Source organism: Tenebrio molitor, chromosome 9, assembly GCF_963966145.1.
Source record: "Tenebrio molitor chromosome 9, icTenMoli1.1, whole genome shotgun sequence".
NCBI lineage: Eukaryota > Metazoa > Arthropoda > Insecta > Coleoptera > Tenebrionidae > Tenebrio > Tenebrio molitor.
In genome coordinates, this window is record NC_091054.1 from 10,766,093 (window position 1) to 10,791,258 (window position 25,166).

The 25,166-nt window shown below is 39.9% G+C and overlaps 3 protein-coding genes and 1 long non-coding RNA gene across 4 annotated transcripts in view; 2 read left to right on the top strand and 2 right to left on the bottom strand.

Moving 5' to 3' along the window:
* Nucleotides 1-18,875, bottom strand: part of LOC138138933 (cytochrome b5 reductase 4) — a 41,658-nt gene extending 22,783 nt beyond the window's left edge. Inside the window, exon 1 of the mRNA XM_069059069.1 lies at nucleotides 18,707-18,875. Coding sequence (XP_068915170.1) covers nucleotides 18,707-18,875 — 169 coding nt within the window. The remainder of the gene's footprint in view (nucleotides 1-18,706) is intronic.
* LOC138138938 (uncharacterized) lies at nucleotides 16,088-17,292 on the top strand. The gene is made up of 2 exons (XR_011162161.1): nucleotides 16,088-16,562; nucleotides 16,645-17,292. It is a non-coding gene; the product is annotated as an uncharacterized lncRNA (long non-coding RNA).
* Nucleotides 18,876-19,681: 806 nt separating the features above from the next.
* On the top strand, nucleotides 19,682-24,244 carry LOC138138934 (fatty-acid amide hydrolase 2). The gene is made up of 4 exons (XM_069059071.1): nucleotides 19,682-19,867; nucleotides 20,208-20,427; nucleotides 20,474-20,606; nucleotides 22,742-24,244. Exons 1-4 carry the CDS (start codon nucleotides 19,682-19,684, stop codon nucleotides 23,787-23,789), a joined length of 1,587 nt encoding a protein of 528 aa, XP_068915172.1. The 3' UTR covers nucleotides 23,790-24,244.
* Nucleotides 24,065-25,113, bottom strand: Den1 (Deneddylase 1). The gene is made up of 2 exons (XM_069059074.1): nucleotides 24,629-25,113; nucleotides 24,065-24,576 (listed from the first exon to the last, which is right to left on the bottom strand). The coding sequence occupies exons 1-2, from the start codon at nucleotides 24,955-24,957 to the stop codon at nucleotides 24,273-24,275; spliced, it is 633 nt and encodes a 210-aa protein (XP_068915175.1). The 5' UTR covers nucleotides 24,958-25,113; the 3' UTR covers nucleotides 24,065-24,272.
* Nucleotides 25,114-25,166: the final 53 nt, after the last annotated feature.

The following is a 25,166-nucleotide window of genomic DNA, read 5'->3' on the forward strand; positions in this document are numbered from 1 at the left end:
TTCGCAACTAAAATCACCAGAACTGCATAACCAAGGAAAAATGCAGAAATTTACCATTTTGGATGAAGCGTTCTTCTAAACACACTGTAGATAATTATTTATTTGAGTGTCAATTCGGAAAAAAATCATCGTTGTTTGTGTTCGTTGTGTAGAGGGCTAAATCACAATCCAAGGATAGTAGAGTGTCTTCCACAAAAAAGCCCCACCCAAAAGTGCACGTCGTTACAGAAATGTAGGAATTTAGCTTACAGAATGTTCGTTTTGGTTTTTGAAACACACTCTGGATAATTATCTAAATTTGGATTAAAACATTTTAAACACTAAATCACAATGAAGGGATGGTAGAGTGCGTGGAGGAAAAAGCGTAAAAAGTACATCTCGTAACAGAAATCTAGAAACGTAGTTCTTTTTTCGAAACGTACTATACATAAATTTCTGAATTCGTTTTTGTAAAAAAATCGTCGATTTGGCAGTTGGTTGTTCGTTTTACACAACAGAAAAAGGAAATATACCTTCGAAAGAAGCACTTTTTTCGAAACAGACTATACTCAATTTTCAGAAAAGATTATCAGTTTTCTTATCGATTGTTCCTTCTTCATGATAAAAACCACCAAGTTGGAATTGTAAAAATGTATCTTCCATGATAGAGTTTTTTCCGGACGCACTGTATAAATTATCTCAAGTTGTTTTCGAAAAAAAAGCATAATTTTTCTTGTTAGTTGCTCGTTTCTTGCAACGAAAATCGCCAAAAAAAAAGGGTAAAATGATCTTGTTTATTTTTTAAATTCTGCTTATTTTAGAAGAAGAAATAGTAGAAGAAGATGCTGCGAAAAAAATTATGATCCAAGTAATGATCATAATACATAACAATACTACCGACAACACACAAGGGGAAGTAAAACAAAAACGCGAGAAAGCATGGAAGACCAAGAAGACAAAATAACTTGGAGATTTAGAAATTATTTTTTCTACTTCGGTGTCACAACGAGCATTTTCTGACACCGAAAACAGTTTCACAAAGATCAATTTTATAGCATCGTTTCTAGTGATTATTGAATGTGGGGTTGGTATTGATAGTAAATTTAGTGTTAAATGTGATGTCATTTGAATCAAAACAAACTATTAAGGTGGTAGATTATTATTGTAACAACATTTGGAAAACAATTTGAAATTTAATTTTCAATGAAATGACATTGCTTCATCAATACCAACCCAATTCCATTAAAATAAAAGTCACTAGATAATTATTTTATATTTAAAAGAATTAAATTAATGAAGCTAAGTAGAAAAAATTGCATGTGACACCCGTTTCACAAGACATGTTGTCCAACTCGTTCCTCCTCACTGCGTTCGTCGTGCTCTAAACCCTCTCATTCGACAATAGACTGTCTTGTGCAACTCGTATAACAATATACTATTATGTTATAAAATAGTTGTTTATGTAACAAGTGAATAAAGTAATACTTTTCTTACGGCGCAAATCCGCCGAATAAAAAAAATATATACATACTTCACTAACGAGTTGCATACAAAATTTTTTTGGCGTCGGTTATTAAATGCACAGGTTTTTTCATTCATTTGCGTTCTAAAAAAATGAACCGCTATGGCACTTTTTTTAACGCTTCTGGACCGATTCAAAAATCACATATTTTATGAACGCAAATGAATGAAAAAACCTGTGCATTTAATAACGAATGCCCAAAAACATGTATTTTGTTGTCGTTGATTCAACTTACAATTCAGACTATATCATGCGCCACTTTGTTGGCGAAATGGGAGTTGCGTTCACGGTCGGTGGAAACCCGACCGGAGCGACGAGCAGAATTTTCCTTGCCCACCTGTCCACCCCACCCCCGTTTCCGCCCCCGGCCGCCGTAACCGTTATTAATCGGCGTAAAAGCGTAAACTGACCCCGGCCGCAATTCATCGCAATAACCGTATCAGGTGGCGCTTAAGTGAAAAGTTACGACGATGGAAACGTCAACCGGGTCACCGGTAAAAGTCGAAGTGATCAATCATCCGACCAAATTGGAGCCAATTACCGAATTGATTCCGGGGGCAGCACCTGAAACCGCCGCCGCCGATAAGGTCCACTTTCCCGGAGAAAAATTAACGCCGCCCGACCCTCATCGACAAGAGAGGACGATAAAATTGCCGATTACACGAGTACTCGTCGTGCGCCATTAATTTTCATCGCCGCCGCGACGCTCCATCCCTGTTACCGACGCATTTATCCCGGGAGCGGCGGCACCGGATCCGGTCCTTGATCTGCGGTTCAGGCAAAATTACGATAAATAAATGAGCGCGTGACGCGGTGGCGGAGGTGGAATTGTACGCGAACTTCCATTTGGCGATTAAGTTGCGGCGTTTCCAGCGAAACCGGAGTCACGATCTATCATTACCATCATTATTAATAATCCAACCTATCAAAACTGCTGTCCAGCGTGGACAAGAAAAGTTGCGGAACTAATACGCGTTGCGCAATAAACCTTGTCGCACTCCACATAACACATATCTACTAAAAAAACATAATTCTCTCAACTAAAACGCGACCACGCTTCCATTCATTATCCATCGAAATCACCTCCAATCACTTCCGGTGATTGTTTTTTTTTGTGTGTGTAAATATGCAAATCAACACAATCACGTGTACCGGCAATTGTTTTAATTAAACACACGTGGAATGTTTTGTGTATGCTGAGGACACGATAAACATGACGGCATTGCAATACGCAGAGAGTGATGCAACCGATTAGGAAAATCGCGTTAGAGTAATCCCCGAGAATGTCTCGAGAGCAAGATTATCTCTAACTAGCTTTTACCCGCGGCTTTGCCCGCGAATTTCAGAATTTTTTAAAATTATGTTTCTACTTTCATGTATTGCTATAAACGCAGTAATTTCAATATGAAGTTTGTCTTTTTACGAAGAATAATTAAAACTTTACTGTAGACTACTTTTTTCTTCGACTATATAAACAAAAAGATCAATACGATAAGAAACTAACACTATGATCACTTACCAATTCATGAAAATACGCCAACATAACACTTTTATTTTCAGTTGTAACCTTATTTAGATCTTTCTATTGTTTGATTGTCTCGTTTGATTTCAGATACCTGCCTTTTGATTTTTCCGGTATTAAGCTATTTGAAGCTTGTTCTGCTTCATTTAAGACATCTTCCGGTAAAACACAATCATTCAAACACATTTTGAGAAATTGCTATTTTTATAAACAACCAAATGTAACTATGACACCTGAACATATCATGCAAACGCGATTTCCAACTCGAAAAAACTTTTTTTGTGCTTAACATACTTAAAAATGATAATAGGGGTTGCTTTTTGTGGGTGACAAGCGGCGAAGGTGACGATATACTCAGAGGATGAAATAGGGGTGAAGCAGCGAAGGTGAGGGTATTTCCAACTCGAAAAAACTGTCTTTTTTTCTTAACAGGGTTGAAAATGGTAGTAGGGGTTGGTTTTTGTAAAATTAAAGTAGACAGTAATTTTCTTCTTGTTTTGAAGATTAAGTGTACAAAATTTCATCAAGATCGGAGTAAAACTGTAGATTTGCATACAAAATATACAAACAAACAGACATTCAGTTTTATATATATAGATGGTGGAGAGCTCAAGCATCTGATTCTCAAGATATTTGAAGACTAAAAGCTGACACCTTCATAAATTGATATCTCGTGTGTAGATAAACATCAACAAAAAGTTGTCTACAGATTGTTTTGTGCAAAGGGGTGTTATTTAAAATTTTCCAGGAGGTGCCAGTCGGGCTTAAACTTGCATCATAACAAAGATCGTTTGTGGAGAATACAAATGTCACGGTCAAACAATAGTTCAGGTTTAGATTGATGAATTTTAATACCGTCCGGTATCCTCCGAATGTACCAAAACGTCGAGTAATTGTTGCAATTAACATATCGGGTCTATTATTTAGATACCAAGAGCGTAGTCAGACCAATTATGACATACAGAGTGAAACAAGGACAGAGACAACAATGAATATTAGAAACAGCAGAAATGAAAATATTAAGAAAGACCACAAATAAGACCCTAGAGATAGAGCAAGGAGTGATGGATGATATTAGAAAACATGTAAAGTAGATAATACAAATAAGTGGGTAAAAGGAAGAAAAAAAGAATGGAAGAACCACATTGAAAAAAACAACAGACAAGAAAGTGGTAAAAATCGCAAGGCAACGGAAGAAGATCAATAGGAAGACCAAGAAAGAGGTGGTGTGACGACATCTAAATAAGAAGTTAAGAATCGAAGAAGAAACAGAAAACTTGCCTACTAACAAGAAGGAAGAAGAAGAAGAAGAATAAGAGGAATAAGAACATATTCTATTACCACAAAAAAATCAGTCTTGCTACAGTGTGGAATAAAATGATTTACATCTAGTTACCTTTGCATTACCCTTATAAAAATACGAAATGCCGCTCTACGAAAAAAAGAAAGCCTAACCTCAAAATATATATCCAAATTCCAAATGTGATTTATGGCGAAGGGATGATATGAATGCAAAAGTTGAGATTGAAATTAAAAAGGAGCTAACAAAAGCAAGTCACAGTTAGTGTTGAAAGTGGCCACCAACGTTTGTTAATTCAATTTAGTAAATTGTAACAATTGTCAATTCGATTGATGACATTTACTGACAGAACTAATAGTTCGGCACTTCGAAAAAAAAAGTAGAGCGGTAGAGGAAAATTTACATGTGCAAAAATTCCAAAGGTAACTAGATGTAAATCATTTTATTCCACACTGTAGTACCGGGTGAGCAACAATTATTAGGTACTGTTTGAGTTGGTAATAAAACTACGGTGACTTTTTTGCGTCCTGTTGGCCACATTTGTCACATAACCGGAAGTGACGTGAATTTAATATATCGCCGAAAATTAGGTTATGTCTGATGCGAAGCAACGGTTTATTGAAAAATGAGGAGTTTTTAAAAACAAAAAAGTTACAGGGAGGAAAAGGCAGTTAATTTAAAGGTGCTGCTCCAAAGGACTCCAATTTATCAATAAAAGATTACAAAAGTCAAGACGTTTAAATTTGAAATTTATGTCAGCTGTCAATAATGACAATGAGACAAGTGGAAACTGGAAATAGATACAAATCAGTTTTGGCAGTTTCAAGTCAAAATTTTTATTGCCAACTCAAACAGTAGTTGTTGCTCGCGCGGTAGTAAGTTTTGCATATTTTTTCTTTTTGGTAACTTTTGGAGTTTGCCCGCGCACTACGGTCTAAAGCACTGTTGCCAGATCGTCATTTCTATGATCCTCAACTCTTCTTGAATTATCTGCGACAATATTTTAATTATTATTAAATGCCAGTATCACTGGAGAAAAGTGTGTGAAAAATTCTTGGAAACAATAGATAAAAATGATTTTTATAAAGTTAGTAAAAATTCAAGATAAATAAATTCCTTCTTCAGTTGAAGAAGCAGAAGCGAACAACGAATGCAGGCAATGGAAATTCTTGCAATTCCAAGGTTGCAGTAAAACAAGTGGAAAGAGAGGTATTCATGTACTTCTATCTCAACATTGGAATTAATACATTAACTCAACTAACAACAAGTTGTAATTAACAAATTTTTTATCATTACCATAACTAAATGTAACCATTTCAATTTGTTAGAAGTTACAAATTTATTGTCGTTATGCAATCAATAAACAATTTTAAATTGTTGGCTTCAAAAAAAACGGGAATTGAAATCTGACCTAATGTGAATTGGAAATTTAATTTGTCAATTTATGTCAATTTGTGTCCGTTTGACAGTAGTATTTCTGACACAGTTTTTTAACCTAAACTCTAAAAGGCCGTTTCAAACCATAAAAATTTAATAAAATCTGACAGAACTTTTTCTGACAGTTCCCTTTTTTTTGAAGCCAACCGTAAACAGAGAGTAGAATTTGGTTTCGTATTTTGTGGGTAAGAAAATTGCCAACAATAGATGTATCTTTGACTCATGCCACTGATTCATTTTGCTACTTTTTTCCAAAATTGCAGGTCAGTCACTAAGTGCAGAAACAAATAATTTAATTTTTCTGAATAATTTTTGCAAACAACCCTTCTGTTTACACTCACCAAAAAAATCAAGACCAGCTCTCTGTTTGTTAACTTTCAGATGTACAGGGTTATTATAAATGATTGTCCCATCGCAGTTGGCATTGGTGACGTAGTTGAATGTGCCTTGTCGGAAGCCTCATAACATGAGTGAGACAAGTATCGCCGATAGGTGGCGATACTGGCGGTAGTGGAAATCTGTCTACTAGTTTGTCTAACGTTGCGAGGCGGGCGGCACATTCAAAATTTGTGTGGGTTTTCAACGGCAACTGCGATGGGACCTGACCTGACCTAACCCTGTAAAAGTCTCAGATATGTGCGAGAGCAGCAATCTACTGTCTTATCGTCATTTGTAGAATCACAGGAATAGGACCAAATGGCCGTGTAGTTGTTAATGGTCGATTGATGTTCAATATAGTATCTACTCGCTCTGTCCCAAAATACTTGTCAAGCTTTAAAAGAAATATTCTCCTTACTCTTGTTTCAAACCGTTTCTCCTTTTCCGCAAGATCTGGCCACGTTAAGCAGTTGCGAAAAGCACCAAAAAAATGCTTTGCACAGGATCGAGTCAAAAATTTTGTTCTAATGTCTCCTTTAAAAAAAAATAAAAATATGGAAGATAATATTTATACAGGGTGTTTTCGAAGTTGAAGCGTTCCTTGTAACGCAAGGTACTATACATTATTCTCAAGAATTTTAGTCTAAATCTTCTTAGTAAAATGTTTGTATTAACGGAGATAATTGCTTGTATATTTTTATTGTTTTCTAAAACTTTGAGTCCGGTCCTGTCTATTTCTCCGCTGTACTAGATTAATAACTGACATGGCCCAGGATTGGGTTTTTCCGGGAATCGCTCTGCGTACTCTCTGGACGCCGCAGCCGCATTCTGATAACGTGATAACATTGCCCATACATTAGCACCATATCTCTGAGCTCACTGTTTTCGTAATGATAAAACCATTGCGACTAATTAGATGACAACTCTGACAGTATTTTTGATTAACGTCCATGCTCATTTGATTTTTTTTTGTCAATCTTAATTTTTAACAAATCAGCGCAAATTTGAGCAGGACTGGTGTTAAAAATTCAAAAAAATTAATTTATTGTATCTTCATTGCCGTACACATTTTACTGATGTGATTTTGGCTAAAACTCTTTAGAACAACGCATACTATCACATGTTAAAAGGAACGCCTCAACTTCGAAAACACCCTGTATAGAAGGGCAAAGCAATGAAGACTGAATGATTTCATTTCAAATTATTTATTAATAATTCTAGACTAGCAGTTCATTTGGATTTTATAATGCATTTGTAAAATAAACGTTACGCCAAATTGCGTTTTATTTTACAATATTACAAAAAGTGATTCACTGTTGTGAAATAATTGTGCAAAAAGTGTGACTATTACAGCGACAAGATTTTGTAGTTAACTGAGTTTATTAATCATAACTTATTTATTACTACACTAAAATTGTACTAACAAGTACCATCGCAATCAGAGACTATCGATCTTCATTTCTTAAACAATTTTTTTACAGCTCAGGGCTACGGAAAATATTATATATCGATTTTTTTCTAAAAGCAATATTTGAACTTCGGCTTTATGATGCACTACGTAACTGGAAAAATCTTGAATAAAGCCCTTTTGTACAGGACAATCTTCGGACAACTTCTTTTGGAAGTTTACCTCAAGTCCATTCAAAAATCAAAAAACCACCAACGTCGCATTTTCCTCGATAATTACTACCGGCAACGCTGTTTAGTGTAAAATTTGGTGAGAGTTGTAATTTTGAGGTTAAGTGTTTATTAAATGTCTTGTTTTTCTGGGCATGTTTAAGTAAAAATAATAAGAATCAACAAATAAATGAAACGTGCTGATAATAAAACAATATGAACGGAATTCAAAGCAACTGAATTTTATTTTCAATCAAATAAATGTCATAATTTATAGTTACCAACATAGTATGAAAAAATATCTACCTAGGGTTTTTTAAATTTTACCAACCTAAAGCAACAGGTGGTGGTTTTTTGATTTTTGAATGGACTTTATACATGAGCTGTCACGGTGCGGTATCAGGTTTTAGTGTTTAAATGTCCACAAGATGGACATCTTGAGCCTCTGAGCTCAACTACGAAGAATGCCGACGAATTTACACACCAGGGACAAAATCCGTCGAAGTGTATTTCCCCAGCTTGATAATAAACCAACGCGTTCAGTTGAACACAATAGAAAAAGATTCGGCTTTTGTATTTTGTTTGTGGAAAGTTCGCCTGCGTGGGGTACAAATTGGCAAAGTTCAACATAAAACGCATTTTATTTGTGAGAGGAATTTTTCAAAACGGTGGTCCAATCAATCTACGACGGCACCCACGTAATCACTTTTATTAATTCCAAGAGAAGAAAAAATATTACTGGTACAAATCCCCTGGAATAGAAACGTTCTTGTAAAGCGCAAGATTTACTACAAAAAAGTCCCTGATGAGTTTATTATAGCTACTGTAGTTAGACCTGACAGATGTTCAAAAACGCAGCGCGAAATCTTCCAATTTCGCTTTACTCGCATATTCATCCTCGATTTCTAACACTCCAAAACATAAAATCTAAATTTCGATTTTTTACTAAAATTCGAAATGCATCCTAGCATGTACTAATTGTTACAAAATTATTATTTTTTTAAATTGTAGATGTTTATCCTTTAAAGGGAGGTACAAAAATTTGTTTAAAAAAGGGATTGTGGATTTTATTAGTGAATGGTTATGATAAAAGAAGATAAATATGTATTTTTATTTTTAATTTTTGTTTATTCTAATTTTTTTATAAACAAATACACAGTTTATACCAACAAACAGGTAGACCTGAATTAAAATTAATCTTTTTCCTTCCTTCTCCAAATAAATTTCCCTCATTTTAGGACTTTCCTATGAGCTGTCAAGAAAAATCCTAAAGAGAAATCTATATTTACACCTTTGCAAATATTACTTGGTTCAACAACTCTTATCTCCTGATATTTTTTCGCGAATCCAATTTTGCCATCGCTACAACAACAATTCTATTAATAATGACCCACACAAGACATTACTTTTTCTGATGAGGCTTGGTTTCACTTGTCAAAAATAAATCACTCGGTCAGCATATAACATATTCCAACGATATCGAGGTGCCTTTGTGTCTAAATAAAATTAGTGTTTGGTTTGCAATGTCCCGAAGAGTAATTATTGTCTCAGTCTTCTTCAACACTCGTAAATCAAATGAAAGATGTGGAACTGACAAAACGACTATTTTCAACAAGATTCGGCTACCGCTCACGCCGCACTCACAACGATTAATTATTTATAAGAGTTCTTATGGCCAAGTCGATCGCCGGATTTGACTCCCCTTGATTTAGTTTTGATCCTCCATTTAAAAACGCAGTGTTTACAAATCCGATTGATAATAATTTGCAAGAACTGCAACAACCAATAAATTGGAGATACCACACAAGCGTGGAATACGAAATGCTGACCAATGTTTTAATAATTTAAACAAAAAAGTTGAATGTTGTTTGCAGCAAGGTGGACATCATTTCAAGCATTCTCTCTGACCACTTTTATATGTTTGTTAAAATATGCAGTTTTTTCTTTTTTCAATTAAATCAATGAATCAACGTTTTTCACGCCTCCCCCCCTTCTAAGCGATCACCTCTATGTCTATCGTCGAACACGGAATTGTCATCAGAATGACCAACATTTACATTGCCAACACGTGAAAAAACGTCACAACCTTTTATAGTCACTTGGTAATAAAATCGAGTTCATTACTATACGTCTGCTAGATAAAAAGTAAGCTTGGCACAGTTACTTTCTAGTACTTTTTGCTTTATACGGTTGGCAACACACAACTTTGATCTTTATCCATTCAAGCAATTTTTATATGCTTGACAGTTACTGCAATCACATTTACACGTTTTAATTAGATATTGTTGCTTTTTATACATATAAAATTTGACGTCTTTAATATTTGATACTTTGACAGATTTGTCAAGATATTTGGGTTATGTACAGTCGCGAGCAATAAATTTTGGTCGTCAAGGTCATTCTTTGACGCAATCGAAAATGCTCCATTGTAAAACAGTCGTAAATATCATAACCTATCATCATGTTGTATGACATTAATTGTCATTTTTTTCTCAATTTTTTGACACTTTGTTGACGTGGGCATAATCAGGCAGGGAAATTTTTTAAATTTGTCACAATCTATCCAAATTTTGAAATGACATTGACGACCAAAATTTATTGCTCGTGACAGTATGTGTTTTACAGTATTCGCAAGGTCAAGATGGCTGACAAGTGGTACCCACTTTGAGGCCACCAAATACGGTGTGATCAAGACCGTTGGTAACAAAAAAATTCGGCAAATTTGAAATTTACCATGAAAAGTTCATTTTTGTAATGACATAAACATGACTGACATAAGCAAAAATGTTTTTAATGTCGTCTGTCAGTGCCAATTACGAGACAAAAAACACCAGTACTTTTCAATTGTTTCATTGCCAACAGATTCAGTCATTGTTGCTCGTTGTACTTATAAAACACTTATAACTTAAATATCTCGAGAAAAAATGCAGATATCGAAAAAATGTAGGAAACATTTTTTTTTAGCAAATACATAGGTAAGTAAATATTTTTTGTTTTATATTTTTTTCATACTGTACAGTTTCGGCGGCATACCGAGACAAACAATAAAAAAAATAACGAATGCAAATATGTACATAATTAAAATATTTTCGTAATTGTTCACTTCAACAAACACATTTTGAATGTGTAAAAATACAGAGAATATGATAAGAAATAAATATTTGCTGTTCAAAACAACATGTTTTATTATTTAGAAGTAATTTGTCATTTAATAACGTGTTTCTGATTTGCAAAAAGTGAACCACGCAAGATTCAAACGCTAGTCAATGTGAGGTAATATCAAATCATACCCACTTTTGTAAGAGCGAGAGATGACCAATCCTCGGCCGCACATTTTTTGAACGCTCGATACCAACCCTACCGCAAATTTTTTTAACGCTCGATACCAACCCGGCTTCATAAGCCGCCGAACGACGGGTTCAAAGTTTATTGGGCGGAATCCACGATTCCATCTCTCTCGTTTTTTAAATCTTTATCGATGAAATATTCCTCGTTCCGCTATGTGGAGTATTTTTGTAACCCCTCGTTCGAAACCAAAATAAACAACATTTAACTGAATAATTTCCAATACAGAAAAGCAAGGTCTGTTATCTCCTTGTTTGGCAATGGTGTAGTTATCAATCCGTCTATTTGCAACTCGATAACAACAACCTTGACAATTATTTTCGCGGGAAAAAAATCACTAAATCCGACCTAATTAAACGGAAACCTGCTTAATCGTGTTTTTGTGGTAAACTAATATTATTATAATTGGGTTGGCAAGCCCGAGCCCTGGGGATTCAACAGATAAAACAACTTGTAAAACAACCAAACTTGCTAATCGGATTACCGATTCGTCCGTTCTTTCGATCAAAAAAATCGATCCAAACCTCGATCGATTCGATGTTTTCGCGAACATGCTCATTCGACGTCTTCGCACGTCTGCAAATACAATTAAATCGACCAATTTCAGATCAATCGTTCTGTACGAAATCAAATTAATTTCGATTCTCCCACCACCTCCGTGAGGTGTTTATCTCGTTTTCGGGCTGACAGGGCTTCGCATTTCGATCAAATTCATCCGTGTGAAGCTCACCGCCTCCGTGTTTTCCACAAAACCCGATTTACAACGTGTTGTGCGAACGCCAACAATTCCGGCGCGAGACTGTGCCGTGCTATCTGGGGTGGCTCAAGGCTGCGCCATGGTATCTCCGACGCTGCGAAACGCGATACAATTCGCCGTCCAAGACTGCGCCATGGTAGCTCCAACCTAACCGTTGACAATTAAACTTTATTTGACTCTCGTCAAGTGGAGAATTCTTAGAACGCTGCGATGTGTTTCGTTTCATCTCAGTCGAAATCTCCGACGCGACGTTATTATTATTATCATTGTTCTTATTATCTTATTGTTCTTATTATCATTGTTCTTATTTCTAATTATTTTCGCATTGGTTTTGGGTCTTTGTTGCGACAGGGAACAAAACGAAAAAACTGTATCGGTCCGACGCGTTTTTCTTCCCCCTCTGCGACTTGCAGGAACACTTTCTTTCCAGAGATTGTTATCCACGTTTGTTACTTTCACCTTTCCGGTTTGGGAAGGAATTTCTCTTGAGATTTTCCTAACAATGCGTTTTTGTCGGATTTACTTTTTTAATCCCGACGTATCGCTTCTAAGTGAATTATCGTTGTTTACTCCCCCGAGGGGGTGCGTGCAACAGTACTAATCCCAAATTAAGCCAAATCGATCGTTCTTTCGTGTTTGCTTCCGATATAGACCTTGTCATTAATAACAACAATACAAATTATTCATGAGAGAAGCTCCAAAGACCTCACATTTTTTGACCACCAAATCCTCCAAACAAAACCTTTTGTCGTTTTGACAGAAAAGTGATCTTTCCCGAGATTCCTCCTCTCAAAACATGTCCAATCCAATTATCTTCAAATTAAACTGGCGACTTATCGATCCAATCAGCGACCAAAGTCGTCGGCTTCTTTGTCTCGCGAAAACTTTCCGACTAATTTTCATAAAGTTGGTTGGCGTCTTCACGCTTCGGAAAACTCTCCACCGGTAATTTCCACGTTAGCGATTTTCCTCCGGCTCGACGCAAATTAGGTAAGAAAGCGGTCTCCAGATAAGTTCGCAGAGAACACGACCTCGTTATCGCTCGCAGTTTGACACCTCCACAAGTGCACGTCGCCCCAATTACCGTCGCGATAACAAAACTCTTCCGCTCTGGATGGAAACTAGAAATCCAGATGTAGAATTCAACAGCTGCGATTCGAATCAGGAACAAGACGAGGCGCGACCTCGCACTGCAGTGTGACACACAAATGCGGAAACATTCACACTTTTGGAAGTTTTTATTATCATCCGGACCCTCGAGAGACCCCTCATTCTAAACACACCCCCGGAATGTGACGCGTCCCTCCGGTACCGAAACTGGGTCACCCCCTTGAAGTCACCCTCGCCAGGTAATCTTACCGGTAATGACGTCTTCGTTAGCCGAGCAATTATCGTGCGGGGCGTGCTCGTTTCCGGGGTAAATATTTGCACCGGAAATCAAACAAAAAGTAATTAGAAATGCAACGAATAAGCGGGGCGAACACCCCCTTGAAAAATGATCGGGCGAAATAAATCGAACGCCGACGGAATTCCACCCCATCCCTCTCGGTGGTGTTTTCGCCCCCTCTTGAAAATTCAGGACGGGGGCCGCTTTGTTCGGCACGTACGGATTTAACGCCGGCGGGGGCGGTCGCAAATTGAGCCCTTACGGCTCATTACCGCCACCAGCATGGTGAAAAATATTTTCGCAAGACCGTCTCGGATGAAAAAAACGAAATAAAAACGAAACGTCTGTCGCGCCGAGCAGTCCTGGGACGCGAGAACGAACGTGGGAGGCGAGACCTCGATTTCGACGGGACTCAGATCGGTGTTTCTCGGTGGCCGCTTCTGCACATTCTGTCGGGACAAATCGGGAAAAAAATTAGTACAGACGACCAAACTGAAATTGTGTCGCCGTAAATGGATCTCCGGGACGAATCGGTCAGATCAGTTTTAAAAATAGAAAACGTGAGGCGAGCCTAAAAATAGAAGTAATGAACTATAGAAAATGTATGAGTCGTGTGCTCATAAAAATATTAAAATAAACGAGAATCTAGACTAGGACACTTGCTCGGAATGAGGTTAATGGGCTTGTACTGATGCTGCATTTTCAAAAATACAAATTTTAAATTAAAAAAAAGTGTTTTGAGTGCCTCAACGAATTTTGTGTTTACTTCAAATTGTTAATCCACCCCAATCGCGCTTTGTTAGCTACTCTCTTACCCACAATTCGTATAAATTCGTGTGTATTTTGCAGCGATAATTAACACCTTCAACAGATCGTTAAATCGTCACAAACCCGGTGCTAATTAAGCTAATAACTGGATCCTCGTTATCCTTTTATTTTCCACAGTTCACAAAAAATCGCTCCGGTACACGGAAAAATCCAGATCGACACAAAATTGTTAAATAATTAGAAAAGGAATTCAGATCCGGGCCCGGATGGTAATTCTTTGAAATTCCACCGGACCCAAAACGCGTTTTTAATCCCTCCGGAGAGACTCGCCGCCAATTCGAATTTAATTATTCGACGGCGATTCTTGCGCCGCCCCCGAATTAAAAAACCGCGATTAAACGCCTCCATTTACGCAACTAATTCGGATTTTTTTATCGGCGCAATTTCGCAATCAATTTTATCGCGGCGTTGGGGCCTCGTAAACGGGCTTTATGTAGTACGGTTGGGGAAAATAAAGGCGAGGGGCGGCGCGTTACGGCCGAATTAACCGAAAAAAACTCCGGGTCAATTAAGACCGACGCGATTCATTTGCGGTCGGGGCTACATTTTTTCCGGGGACCGGAAAATCGCGATTTTGCTCCGGGAGAGAGATGGGAGGCAAGATCGGCGACGGCGGCGGCGGCGTGTGCCCTCGGTCGTCACGGAAAAATAAAAAGTTCGACGAAAAGCTGAATTTTCGTCAGTTTTTTTTTTTGTCAATTTATTATTATCATTATTATTATGTCAGATTTATGTACAGTTAGAGACACGGAATTTCGGGCATCATTGTCAGTATACTTACTGTCAAAAAATGTCTGGGACGATTTTGAGTGACATGTGATTGACGTAAACAGAAAATAAATTTCAAAATTTGTGTGATTTACATCGCAATTTTTTGAAGTGACAGAAAACTGATGCCCGAAATTCCGTCTCCCTAACTGTACCTCAATCTGTTGCATACCTAATAATAGTAATAATAATGATAATAAATCGAAACCGATGATATTTCTTTCTATTTTTCCCTGGAACGCGGAGGAAGAAATAAACACCGGCGCGATTATCAAATTTATTTTCCTTTCAAACTTCCCAACCCGGAGTTATGTATGTAGTTGGAGTTAGGAGCTCATAAATGGAGTTTTATGTGGGCTGGAAAACAAGGCCGCATCATCGCCGAATTCGAAGGAAAAACCCCTTCGGCTTAATAAACAGGGAACCAATTAAATCCGGTCCCGGAAAATAGCGCTAGCGCCCCGTCGAAAAATTCTCTCCCCCGGATGATTTTTAACAAGATTAAAACTCTCCCTCGCTAGGAATCTCCCCCCGAATAATCCAATTCCGACAACATCTTCTCAACTTTGGCGCTATCTTAGCCCCCACCGACGGAAATCGCTTCATTGTCGTCGGCGGCGTTTAGCGCCAACGCGACGCCCCACCTGGACGGGGCTCCGGGAGACCCGCAGCCGGCGCTTCCAGGGCAACGAACCGCCGCATCTGGACCGGAAAAGGCGCCAATTAACGCCATTTAAGCGCAAGTGGGTCAAAGTGTCTTCGTTGCGTGCGTCCCCGCATGCAAAATGCAAGAGTCGCGGCCTTTTCTAACAAGCTGGATGCGAGGGCAAACAAGATCCGGAGTCAACAAGATAATGACTTCCACGAACGTGTAATTATCGTCGGGGGCGGCGAGGGACGGGTGCGTTTAACGCGACCGGGGGACTTTTACGGCCCTGGGGTTCGACGTGGTGGCACTTTTGTGGCGGTACTTAATTAAGTTCGCTTTGTGAAAAACGGTAAGCACGAGATTTCATCGAAAATAATTGGTTCGAATTAAATGTGGCACGAATGTTTGCACAGTGACCGTTTAGACAGCAACAAACGTGGTTCATTTTTATAAAAATTGGACCACTGCGACACTCACAAACTTACCAATTTTGCCAGACAAAAAAAAAACACTTTCGCTTCCACTGTTGCAACGTTAATGCCAAAGTTTCGGAACACATTAGACCATCACAGGAATTTCACCAACTTTGCTTTATGTTTTCCAGCAAATGGCCAACACTGGATACGAAATTGTTGGTCATCAGGGAGGCTTAAACGCCATTCCGAGGATTATATTTTCTTTTACTAAACACTTGAGCCGCACCATATAACTCTACCTTTACTTGTTTTTTTAACAGAAATAATTTGCAACGTCACATCTAATGAAAATGGAAATAGATTCGGCTAGATGGGTCACTTTATGTTTGACATTTAAAAATTTGACAGTTGTTTTTTAAAATCAAGGAGGTCCGTAACCAAGGAAACAAAACAGAGAGAAGCGAAACTCGATAAATAAACAACGCCATTACTGTGTCGAAGTGTTGTGTAGAATTTTGGTAGAGAATTGTGTTAAAAACACGTAAATGGAGCTGTGGAATAGTAATTCTCAGTTTTTTAAGAAGTCAAATGATGAAGTTGATAAAGCAATCGAAGGTACGATACGTCAAAATACGTCAAATAAATGGAAACAGTTTTGTAAGGAGAACGACCATATTTCATTGTAATTCATTTAATAATTAAACTTGATCTTTTTAATGTTCTATATTGCTTCGTTTAGAAGTGATTTCCGGAAATCATCACGGCCAAAATAATTTTTGTGAAATCAAGATTTGCTTGGCGGGTAATTTAAAATGCGCGAACCTGATTGGTCCAGATATGTAAAATGTGATTTTAGAACATCTACTCGTATCAAGTGCTGTTTTAGATTTTCGGAAATTTACCCCCTGGAGTTCTTTTTTGCTGCGAAAAGTAAACGACCAACAGTCCAGAAGAAACATTTCCTCAAGAAAATCAAAACCAGCACGAAACAGATTCAGTTCAGAAAATCCATTTTACGTTTGACATTTCAAAATCTGACAATTTATTTTAATAAATCAAGAACATACTTTGCTCGTAACCGTGGAAACAAAACGGAGACAATTGAAACTTGATAAACAACTCCATTACGACACGTCAAAATTGTTCATTGTAATTCCTTCCATAATTAAGTTCCTCGACCGTTTTTGATTATCTGTGTTACTTCTGTGACTTGCAGAAATGACGCACGGTACAGAAGAATTTCTGTGAAACTTAAATTTGAACCGATTTGACTGATCAATGAAGAATGTTCAAATCTGATTGGCCCAGACATGCAATTTTCAATCCAATCAATAAATAAATTCATTTATATATCCTCAACAGCTGAAATTAAAATCTTTCGACTCCATTCCAGCTCGTTCTCATTTTTTCCTCACACAAAAACGTTTCGTTCCTCTTGCTCGAAACATTTCTTCCCTTCGTCAAGCTCGTCGCTCTTCACCTAGTGATGCTCCAGTTTCTCATTCCCAACGGAACAATCGATTAATTTCAATTGAATTAACCAAATTTGATTTGACGAAATTCTCTGTTGCAACTCGCCGAAACGCTCGAGACCTCCACCGAATCATTTCCAACACAACAAGCCAACCTCCGCTCTCTTATCGGACGCCAATAAAAATTGTTTTTCCCATTTGTGCAGCGATTGCGATAAAAAAAACTTATAATAACGATATAATAATAATATGTAATAATAACGATAATAAAAACGGCAACCTTCGATTATTCCGCTCCGCTTTTCCAAAGATTTGCAAAAACCTGACGCGATTTATCTCCCGGAGTTTTACAAAAGCTTTGCGGCGAAAACAACTTTTCCCGACGTTTCTTCGGCGCGAAGTGCACTCGACACTGATTAAGACTGTAATTCGTACGGACGGCTGCACCGGGATCCCATTTGCGGTCAAAACCTTTTGACCCTTTGTCAAAAGTGGATTCACGACGGTGTCGGGAAGCTTTTTTCTGTCTTGTCTGCGATTTAATCGCCCCTTCGAGCTTGATGAGGGCGGATTCGAGCCAACTCGAAAATGCCATTCGCATTATGAACAACGAGGCATTAAAATTCATTGTGTGACGTCAAACTTTGTTTACTACTTGTGTTTTGAACTCCCAACAGGTTCTAGACTAACAGGTTCATTTAGTGCGACAGACGATCCCCAAAATGATGACACACGGCGACAGCTAATTAGTCGCAAGATGGCCGTTCGGCCTTGAACCGCCATCTTGCAAAACAGGGGAATTTTATCAAAAATAGTTGTCAACTGGGTAAAGAACCCTAAGTGGATACATATCGGAACGTAGATACTACATCTGTATCTGGTAATTAATAGTTGCCAACTCGACGGAAAGTTATTTCAAGATTTGATCTGGATGTTGTCGAGAGGTAAATCTGGATTTTATCCGGGAGTCCGGTCGATAGTGCGGGGGCAAAATTTTAATTGATGACACGTGTCATTCTTCCATAAACCGTGCACAAAGCGCTGATCTTATCAAAGCTCCGAAGCCATTTCTTTGATGTTGGCGTTGTCGAGGAGCCTTTCAGACGTCATTCGAACGAATATCCGATGGCATCGCTTTAATAACTGTCGAAAGAGCGCTCCCACGGCTCGCACCCAGATCCGTCGGCGTCGGGGCGCCTTTCGCCCCCACGCACCGTTCCTCCGTCCGTTTCGGCAAATTTGTTCTATTTTGGGTTTTTCCTGCCTTCCCGAAAATCAATATCGGGAGCTGCGACCCGGCAAAAGCCGCAAAATAATGAAATTATTTACCTGTTGCTGATCCCCCGGAGTTGGTGCTGACTGAAGCGACCCCTGCTGCTAGTTTTCCGACCTCGCGCAAAACCGGCGGCACCAGTGGTCTTTGCGACGAAAATTCGTAACCCAACAGATTGGCACCGCTCTTGTTGCCGCTTTTCGAAGTACCCGGTTTCGGATTCATGTCAGAGGAGCCCGAACGTGCGCACTAACACTCGCGGTACCCTAAAAAGGCGAAAAATCAATAGAACTGCTCCACCACGGCGGGTGCACTGCGGAATTAATCCCAAAGCCTGATCTGGACAGACTCGGGGATGGAAATGAACCATGAACCGATCGCTTGGGTCAACACTTACGGCAGAAGCCCCCCGAGAGGAGTCACTGTAGCGTTCGACTGTAGCAACCGAATTATTTTAGCTCTTCGAGACTCTCCATAAAACATAAACATTGAAAGGATGCCAGAAAGTAAATATTTTAATTTGTGCGGGACTGATTGAGCGTACATTGTCTATTGACAGGTGGACTGTCAAGTGTGAGATGGGGGCGCTCGACCCTCGAACCCGACTAAATCAATAGTTCCGTTAAATAATGAACGATCCGACTCTCCTGACAAGGTTGATAATTACGCGATTACCAAGAATTTCGATAAGTAATGGGCGGTTTGACAGATGACCTAACCTCACTTTCGACGTGGCCAGCAACCGCCGCTGATCAATCGAGTTTTTCGCGTCAAACCTTGCCGCAGTCTCCCATTTCGATATTCCAATCAATCATTCCACAATATTCCACACACATTACAACTTATGTGCCAGTTCGTTCGACTCGACCTGATTCGTTCCTAACCTCACTCGCACTCATAACCACAAACTTATTCCAGTCGATGACAGTGAGTGGGGGATATCAATTTACGCGTAGCAGCCGGCGAAATACTCGAATTTCTTCCAGCGACGGGCGTAGTGTGATGAGTGCATCGTTTCCGTGAGCAGGAAGATGACGAATACGATGCGACAATTTTTCAAGCCCTTCATCCGGATAGTGCACGGAGTGGTGGAGTTCTTGGTCCACTGTCTGTTCAAGGTCGTGTACTGCGGCTCCGGGCAGAAGATGCCGCCCATCAAGGACCTCCTGCTCCTCGAATCGGCCACTTCCGTGGCGCACAAGATCAGGACCAGAAAAGTAAGAGCTCGGCTTTGTCTCGCCAAATGTTCGTGGGGGCGAAATTTTACCCGCAGAACTGATGCCACTTGATTGATAATTGTGCGGCACGCGATGGGACCTTCGTGGTGAGGATAATAAGGCTCGCCTTTCGGTGCAGGTGGAACCGGTGGCCACATAAAAACACACTAATTGTCATCTAGATGATTAATTCTCAAGGTTTTGTATACAGCGAATGTGATCGCCCGACATAAACGTTCATTTTTCACCTGGAATCGATACAAACAACGGTTTTATGCGTAAATTACGACCCATTAAATGAGTTTTTTTTTTTACTTTCTAACTCGTTAACGACTCGCAGATAACGAGCGTCCAAGTGTTGGACTCTTTCATAGACCGGATAAAGGAAGTGAATCCGATGTTGAACTGCGTCGTTGCCGAGCGCTTCGACCAGGCCCGGAGGGAAGCCCAAGCTGCCGACGACCTTATCAGATCCGGAACCATCCCTGATGAGACCCTCGCCCGCGAGAAACCCTTCCTTGGCGTGCCTTTCACCACCAAAGACTGCATCGCCGTCAAGGGTAACCGCTCATGATTTCCCAAAGCGTTGTCAAACGAGTCTTGCAGGCATGATCCACACATCTGGCCTGGTGAAGAGGAGGAACTGCATCGCCGAGGACGACGCTGACGCCATCGCCTACCTCAGAGCCGCCGGAGCTTATCCGATAGCCTTGACCAACGTGTCGGAGCTTTGCATGTGGTAATATTTTTTTTTTACTGGAAAAACTCCGGACGTTTCCCAAATGCGGACGAGACCTTGATCCGTGCACGAAAAACCGACCGGATCGCATCACAATAACGGACAGGACAAGGTCAAAGGTTCAAGAACTTGTCACATTTTAATCGCATCAGATAAGAAAGCGAACACAATCGTCGTTAAATCTTATTAGCTCAATTGCTGTGTACATTTGCCCGCACAAAATGTCGGACGCGTCTCGTCTACGCCGAATTCGCAGTTGTTGACGATGCTAGTCAAAAACGTTTATTTGGTGGGGCTCAAGGTTCAATTATTACCGTGCCACCTACAAATCGCCCATTGTTATCATATCGTTGTTAGTTTATCGAGAAAAAAATGGACTTATTGTGCACGACCGCGATAACTTGCACATGTGTAACAGTAATATTGCGCGATCGGTCCAACAAAAGAGATTTAATTTCCATATTTTTATATCGCCGTCAGGTTAGATAACAGAAAATGATTAAAAAAAAAGAAACTGATGATGCTATCTCAGACCACGACACGGTTGGACGCCCTTGAGATATTCGACTGTCTATTTCTAGTTGTGTAAATCTCGGCAGCTATTAATTTTTCTCGACCAGTTTTACATGAACACTTGATTTCAAAAATTGCGTACAAGTGCTGAGAGCGATTTTTGTAATATTTTCCTAGTGTAAATGGCTCGTTATAAACTGTTTCTAGGCAACATGAATTTCATACGCTACCTTCCTTCCAGTTTAGTGATGTTTCAGGCTCTTGTCACTTTAATGTAACCATGGAAACAAAGTTAACATTACATGAGGAAATATTAGGTGTACGCTATTTTTTTGAAATCAAGTGAACATTAACCTCTAACAATTAAATTAATTAAACATTTAAATTCCACTTTTAAACAAACAATAGCTTATGAAAAATAACGTAGGTACACGGTTTTGTAACATGCTGAAGTTGACAGAAACGGTTAATTACGAAACTGACCCCCTTGAAACCCGACAATAATAAGCAATTTTAATCCATTTGAAAGACGTTAATCTGTTAATACGTCGAACGAGGCGCCCCCTAGCTGGGTTAGACTCGACCTAGAACTGTCACCAGTCAAAAATACCGTTTGCAAGAATATGTTTATGTAATTTAGCTTGAAGTCTTGATCTTGACAAAAAATTTATTATTCTATACTTATGCAGTTTTTAAAACGATTGTGTATGATGGTGCAACGATAATATAACGGCTGTTTTTTTTTTAATTTGGCGTGGAAGTTGTTGCAGGCAACATGTTGCCAATTGTTGCCTTGGTGTAAGGCCGGCTTTTCGCATTTACTTACACGAGTGACGCGTTCTCCATCGACTCTCCAACGCCAACTTCCACGCCAAATTAAAAAAAAACACCCTTTATGTACTTTTTAGGGGTGTTATCCACGAAAAATTAAAGGAAATTGTTTCACTACTTCTTAACAACAATCGATAAAACAGAGCAGACTTACGTTTTTAATAAATTTCGGAGAACTTTTCAAAATGATGGATCAGAGTAAGAAGTCGTAACTCGTGACATACCCCCAACGGCACCAACCTAAAAACTACAACTTCCCTGTAATTAAACCACTATAGAATTTCGACTGCGTTAAAAAAAAATTGTTGACTTGACCAGACCCGACCTGACCCCTCAAATTTGTGATCGTTTCATTTTCCTCGAAAAACTAAAAAATTGATAAATCTGACGTAACAATTGATTGCATCAGGATCACTGGCATTTGGAAAAAGTCGTTTAAAATAAATTAAAACCGACTGGAATGGTCCTCATTGTTATTCACGAGTTGCATTATGTTCTAATTTAATAAATGCAACGTCCAAAAATAACTCGCTCTAAACAGTATAAACATGACAAGGAAAAAATTGGTCGTTAAAAAATTGAGGTTATGTTGAATTGTTGATGCAATAGGTAATTTAATTTTTTTGCGTAATAAAATGAATCACTTTCAAATTTCTTCTACGGATTCGTGTTAATTTCGTAAAAGAGCTTGGTTTTTCACGTTTGAATAAAAATTGTCTGTTTACGCTTTTCGTTTTGGGCTTCCTCTACGAAGTTGTAAGAGTGCGTTTAATCTTTGGGGCACTTTGCAGGTGGGAGAGCGCGAATACGCTGCACGGGCGCTCGTCCAACCCCTACAACACGAACCACATCGTGGGCGGCTCGTCCGGGGGCGAGGGCTGCCTTCAAGGGGCGGCGGGCTCCGCGTTCGGCATCGGCTCCGACATAGGTGGCTCGATCCGGATGCCGTCGTTTTTCAACGGCGTGTTCGGCCACAAACCGTCGAAGTTCGTGGTGTCGAACAACGGCCAATACCCCGCCCCCATCACGACCGAACAGACAAGTTTCCTGGGGATCGGGCCAATATGCAGACGCGCCGAGGATCTTCTCCCCCTGTTGAAAGTCATCGCGGGAAAGAACGCCCCCGAACTGCGACTGGACGAGCCCGTCGACATCAAACAAGTCCAGTTCTACTACCAGGACTGCGACATGGGGTCAGTAGGCGTGTCGCCGGTCCACCACGAGATCAAAGAGCTCTTCGGAAAGATCTCGTTGCACCTGGAGAAGGCGCACGGCATCAAGACGAAGAAAGTAGCGATCCAGCGGTTCCGCAAGAGCGGCCCCATCTGGTTCGCCAACATGAAGACCCCGAACGGGCCGTCCTTCCAGGAGCAGTTGGCCAACCTGGAGGGGTCGATCAACCCGTACGTGGAGCTGGTGAAGTGGTGCTTCAGGAGGTCGGACCACACCTTCATCGGAATCGTGACCGCGTTGGCCGACAAAGGAGGTTGCAAATACGGCGACGACAAACACACTTATCTAGTCGAGGAGCGGGGCAAGTTGAGGCGCGACATGGAGGACCTGCTCGGGGACGACGGCGTCTTCCTCTACCCGACCCACCCAACGGCCGCCCCCTTCCACAACGAGCCACTCGTCAAGCCGTTCAACTTCAGCTACACGGCCATCATCAACGTTCTGGGGTTCCCCGCCACCAACATTCCGATGGGACTGAACAGCGAGGGGCTGCCTATCGGGATCCAGGTGGTGGCCAAAACCAAGAACGACCGACTGTGTCTGGCCGTGGCCAGGGAGCTGGAAAAGGCGTTCGGGGGATGGGTGCCCCCCTCGGTCGAGGCCTGATAGACCAGGACACCAATCTGCCTTACCTCACAGACTTTCTAGCGCAATTATTTTTCTATCATTGTAACAAGCAAGTTTGGGCACGAACTTGCATGTGTGCTAGACCTACAAATCTCTGTATTATCATTTTATTTAATGTGAATTTGGTATTCGATGTGTGATAGTTCTAGGTGTGACCAGTGCGCCGTCGATCCGTTCATACTGTCTAACAGTATTGTGGCCAATCTAATAGTGCGCAAGACTGAAGCATAGGAGCGGAGCTCAAGTACCAACCCTTTTATAGATATGACCCATATATTTTATAAATGTTTTTACAAGTTACACTACTGCCCGTGTAACGTCGGTGTGTCTATAATCACGTTCTATTACAATGATTTATACAATTTACAATGAGATTATGCATTATTTTTATAACTAAATGTTAAATTTTATAATAAAACTTTTCTCTGCTGTTACGTCTATAATTTATTTGAAAAAAGCACCCTAACCCCTCAACCGCTCGATCACGTTGACGATTTCATTCCTCATGGTCCCCACGCTGTTCCTCACGTCGTCATCTGAATAAAAATAATCAACTGTCTGGTATGTGACCAGATGTTGCGCTAGGTGCTCTGCGTAGCAAATTAAGTAAATGCCGCAGTCGTACCCGTTGGTCTGTTGAGCCGACATCTTCTCCTTGAAGTGCCCCCGAATGTTCAGATAAGAGAACAGCTTCTTCGCGAAATTCTCAGCTTGTTCGCAGTTTAAACCTCGAGATGAGTCAAAATGATACAGGGTCTCGTCAGATCTGGAATGACAGAGTAACACCGATCCAGTCGTTTTTTCTTTTTTTTTGTTACCGTGAAAACAGGAGCAGGCTCCAGTGACTCCCGCCGGCGGTCTGGGGCCGTTCGTTGTCGTTCAACGCGAAAAAAATAAAGCGCTTGCTGTTGGCCTCCAAAGGGTCGAGAAACACCTTCACCTGAGAACTGGGGATTATTTTAATGCATTGTGTGACTTCCGGGGAGACAAATAGGATGTAGGGGGCCGCTTTGAAAGTGTTCTTTAAGTACTCGAAATAGAAGGAAATTATGTTGTCATTGAGCCAATGGGGACCATACAGTAGGTCCAAGTCAGATTTTCTCAGTAAACTTTCATCGTAGCTCAGGATTATGGGGTCTTTATTCATTGTATTGTACACTAATTGATAATTTTGAATTTTCAAGAGACATTGAGGTTATGTCATGGTTGGTCATGGTGTTGTCTCTAGTATTGTTGCCAACCCACAAGTCACAATTTATGTAGGTTTTGGAATTAGTTTTACGGCGATAGTTGCAACCGAAATCACCCCCATAATAAAATGAATTAAATAATAAAAAGAAAGCAATAATATCCGAT

Bases quoted from the DNA above. Each gene is read 5' to 3' on its own strand.
- LOC138138934 (XM_069059071.1), top strand. From the start codon at position 19,682: ATGACGAATACGATGCGACAATTTTTCAAGCCCTTCATCCGGATAGTG. The intron at 20,428-20,473 runs GTAACCGCTCAT...CGAGTCTTGCAG, and splicing joins AGACTGCATCGCCGTCAAGG to GCATGATCCACACATCTGGC. The intron at 20,607-22,741 runs GTAATATTTTTT...GGCACTTTGCAG, and splicing joins GTGTCGGAGCTTTGCATGTG to GTGGGAGAGCGCGAATACGC.
- Den1 (XM_069059074.1), bottom strand. From the start codon at position 24,957: ATGAATAAAGACCCCATAATCCTGAGCTACGATGAAAGTTTACTGAGA. The intron at 24,577-24,628 runs GTAACAAAAAAA...CTGTCATTCCAG, and splicing joins AGCCTGCTCCTGTTTTCACG to ATCTGACGAGACCCTGTATC.